General features: G+C 65.5%; 1 protein-coding gene across 1 annotated transcript in view; it reads left to right on the forward strand.

Annotated features, from left to right (window-relative positions):
• Window positions 1-3,471, forward strand: part of WNK2 (WNK lysine deficient protein kinase 2) — a 166,775-nt gene that overhangs the window by 128,831 nt on the left and 34,473 nt on the right. The window contains exons 24-27 of the mRNA XM_014529505.1: window positions 6-403; window positions 758-827; window positions 3,017-3,096; window positions 3,200-3,469. Coding sequence (XP_014384991.1) covers window positions 6-403; window positions 758-827; window positions 3,017-3,096; window positions 3,200-3,469 — 818 coding nt within the window. The remainder of the gene's footprint in view (window positions 1-5; window positions 404-757; window positions 828-3,016; window positions 3,097-3,199; window positions 3,470-3,471) is intronic.

Raw genomic sequence — 3,471 nt, forward strand, 5'->3', positions numbered from 1 at the left:
GCCAGCTCCGGCCCCTGTGCCCAGTGCCTCCAGCGAGACCCCTCAGCCTGCCCTGGGCCAGTCCCTGCCTCCTCTCCCTAATGCGGTGGGGGCCGCCAGCCTGGCTGCCCCCCAGCTCCCAAGCCCTCCTCTGGGGGCCAGCACCCTCCCCCAGCCACTGTCTGCCTTGGAGTCGGACGGGGAAGGGCCGCCTCCCAGGGTGGGCTTCGTGGACAGCACCATCAAGAGCCTGGATGAGAAGCTGCGGACCCTGCTCTACCAGGAGCACGTGCCCACCTCCTCAGCCTCAGCTGGGACCCCGGTGGAGACGGGAGACCGAGACTTCACCCTGGAGCCCCCGAGAGGGGATCCGCCCTGCACAGAGGCCTCCACGGGGGACCTGGCCCTGCCACCCCAGCTGGTGGTGAGTGCTGGCCTGGCCAGAGGTGCCATCCTGGGCCAGGGGTCCGGGTGGGGGTAGGGCCAGCTCTGGTCTGGCCATGCAGCACCGCCTCCCTCCAGCCGGCGCTCCTGCTCCGAGACCCACCTCTGAGCCCGACCTGCCCAGTGTGTTTTGCAGCAAGTGGCCAGTCTGGGGGGCGCAGGGTGTGGTGTGCGAGTCAGGACCCGGCGGCAGAGACTCATGATATGTGTGTGGAGCGCCTGGGCCGCCCGGCTCCAGCCTGGAGGAGACAGTGTGGGTGGGGAGAGCTTTACAGTTTAGCTGCAGGGATGGCAGCAAGTGAGGCTCCTGGCTCCTCTCTATTTCTTCCTGCAGCTGGACCAGCCCGGACTGGCACCTGGGCCGGCAGCTGCGCTGGAGCAGGCCAGAGCCTCGCCAGGGACAGGTGATGAGCCCAGTCGCCGACCCGCCCCTGGGCCTGGGGGGCACGGTGCACCCCACCCTTCCTCCCCAGCGCCTGCGTGGGGACCAGACAGAGCAGAGCCCATCATGGTGCCTTAGTACGTGCTCATGCGCCAAGAGAAAGTCCACAGTCTGTGGGCGCGGCGGCCCCTCCCTCCGCCTGGCGGGGTGTCAGCCTGTCAGTGCAGCCAGCTGACGCGGCGCCACCTGCATGGGTTTTGTCGCATGTGGGTCTTGGCTCAGGCCAGACTCCCACACATCAGCTCGCTCTACTCTTATCATTCACTCCTCACAGCAGTTCTGGGAACGCGGCTCAGAAATACCAGGCTGTGCTCCCATTCTATAGAGGGCAAACTGAGGCAGCCTCGGTGACCTTCCCTAGACACAAGCAGCAGGGCCAGGCATCAGCCCTGTTGATCTGCACCTTCCAGGGCCTCATGAGGCCCGTTCATACCAGACCCTGTCAGGGAGAGCGGTGACACCATCAGGCGGTAGAGGTGAGAGGGAGGGAGGTGACACCATCAGGTGGTAGAGGTGAGAGGGAGGGAGGTGACACCATCAGGTGGTAGAGGTGAGAGGGAGGGAGGTGACACCATCAGGTGGTAGAGGTGAGAGGGAGGGAGGTGACACCATCAGGTGGTAGAGGTGAGAGGGAGGGAGGTGACACCATCAGGTGGTAGAGGTGAGAGGGAGGGAGGTGACACCATCAGGTGGTAGAGGTGAGAGGGAGGGAGGTGACACCATCAGGTGGTAGAGGTGAGAGGGAGGGAGGTGACACCATCAGGTGGTAGAGGTGAGAGGGAGGGAGGTGACACCATCAGGTGGTAGAGGTGAGAGGGAGGGAGGTGACACCATCAGGTGGTAGAGGTGAGAGGGAGGGAGGTGACACTCCAGACCCTGTCAGGGAGAGCGGTGACACCATGAGGTGGGAGAGGTGGCAGGGAGAGCGGTGACACCATCAGGCGGTAGAGGTGAGAGGGAGGGAGGTGACCCCATCAGGTGATAGAGGTGAGAGGGGGAGAGAGGTGACACCATCAGGTGATAGAGGGGAGAGGGAGGGAGGTGACACCGTCAGGTGGTAGAGGGGAGAGGGAGGGAGGTGACACCGTCAGGTGGTAGAGGGGAGAGGGAGGGAGGTGACACCGTCAGGTGGTAGAGGGGAGAGGGAGGGAGGTGACACCGTCAGGTGGTAGAGGGGAGAGGGAGGGAGGTGACACCGTCAGGTGGTAGAGGGGAGAGGGAGGGAGGTGACACCGTCAGGTGGTAGAGGGGAGAGGGAGGGAGGTGACACCGTCAGGTGGTAGAGGGGAGAGGGAGGGAGGTGACACCGTCAGGTGGTAGAGGGGAGAGGGAGGGAGGTGACACCGTCAGGTGGTAGAGGGGAGAGGGAGGGAGGTGACACCGTCAGGTGGTAGAGGGGAGAGGGAGGGAGGTGACACCGTCAGGTGGTAGAGGGGAGAGGGAGGGAGGTGACACCGTCAGGTGGTAGAGGGGAGAGGGAGGGAGGTGACACCGTCAGGTGGTAGAGGGGAGAGGGAGGGAGGTGACACCGTCAGGTGGTAGAGGGGAGAGGGAGGGAGGTGACACCGTCAGGTGGTAGAGGGGAGAGGGAGGGAGGTGACACCGTCAGGTGGTAGAGGTGAGAGGGAGGGGGGTGACACCATCAGGTGATAGAGGTGTCAGGGAGAGAGGTGACACCATTGGGTGGTAGAGGCGGCAGAGACTCGTGATGCCCAACTGGCTGCTAGGCTCCTAGCTGTGGCCCCAGGGCCCTGCACCTCCCCTCCAGAGGCCCCATCACCCTGCAGGCTTCGGGGATCCCGCCTCAGCCAAGGAGGCCTACCCCCAGATCGATGCCCCGCCAGCTCCGGGCCCTGTGCCCAGTGCATCTGGCGAGACCCCTCAGCCTGCCCTGGGCCAGTCCCTGCCTCCTCTCCCTAACGCGGACAGGTGACCATCACTGTGTCGAGGGCCTGCTGAGACCCGAGTGGAATTGGGCTGACACCTGCTCCCTCCCAGGCTCTTCGGCGCCCCCTGTGAAGGTGGGGAGGTTGGGACAGCTGCCCGCTGTGGCGCCTTCCCTCCCACCGTGCCTTCCCTGTGATTACCTGGCCTGAGCTCGGCCTGCCCTTGTCCTGGCTCTCGCCCGAATGATGGTGTCCCTGTCCCCAGCAGCACCTGTGAGCAGCACACAGGGCCCCGAGGGAGGCCAGGCAGCCTCGGGCTCACCGGCAGCAACCAGGGCCCCTCAGGTAGGTCGTTTTCCGCGATGAGACCGTGAGGGGCTCGGCCGGGTGGTGGAGCTCGCTCTCTGCTGGTATTCGTGTGGAATCGTTTCTTTTCCTGTTTCCCAAGGATGCCCCCGCGTCCACCATCCCTGCACATCTGGAGCCCGCAGACCAGAGCGGCAGGGCCACGGGGTTGCTGACCCAGGGCGGCCCGGCCAGCCCCCTCCAGCCCCCTGGTGCTCTGACCTCAGGGTCCCCTCAGAAGCAGCCAGGGCAGCGGGACGGCAGCTCTCCAGCCAAAACCGTGGGCCGGTTCTCCGTGGTCAGCACCCAGGACGAGTGGACCCTGGCCTCCCCCCACAGCCTGCGGTACTCGGCCCCGCCTGACGTGTACCTGGA

Source organism: Myotis brandtii, unplaced genomic scaffold (assembly GCF_000412655.1).
Source record: "Myotis brandtii unplaced genomic scaffold, ASM41265v1 scaffold684, whole genome shotgun sequence".
Lineage (NCBI taxonomy): Eukaryota > Metazoa > Chordata > Mammalia > Chiroptera > Vespertilionidae > Myotis > Myotis brandtii.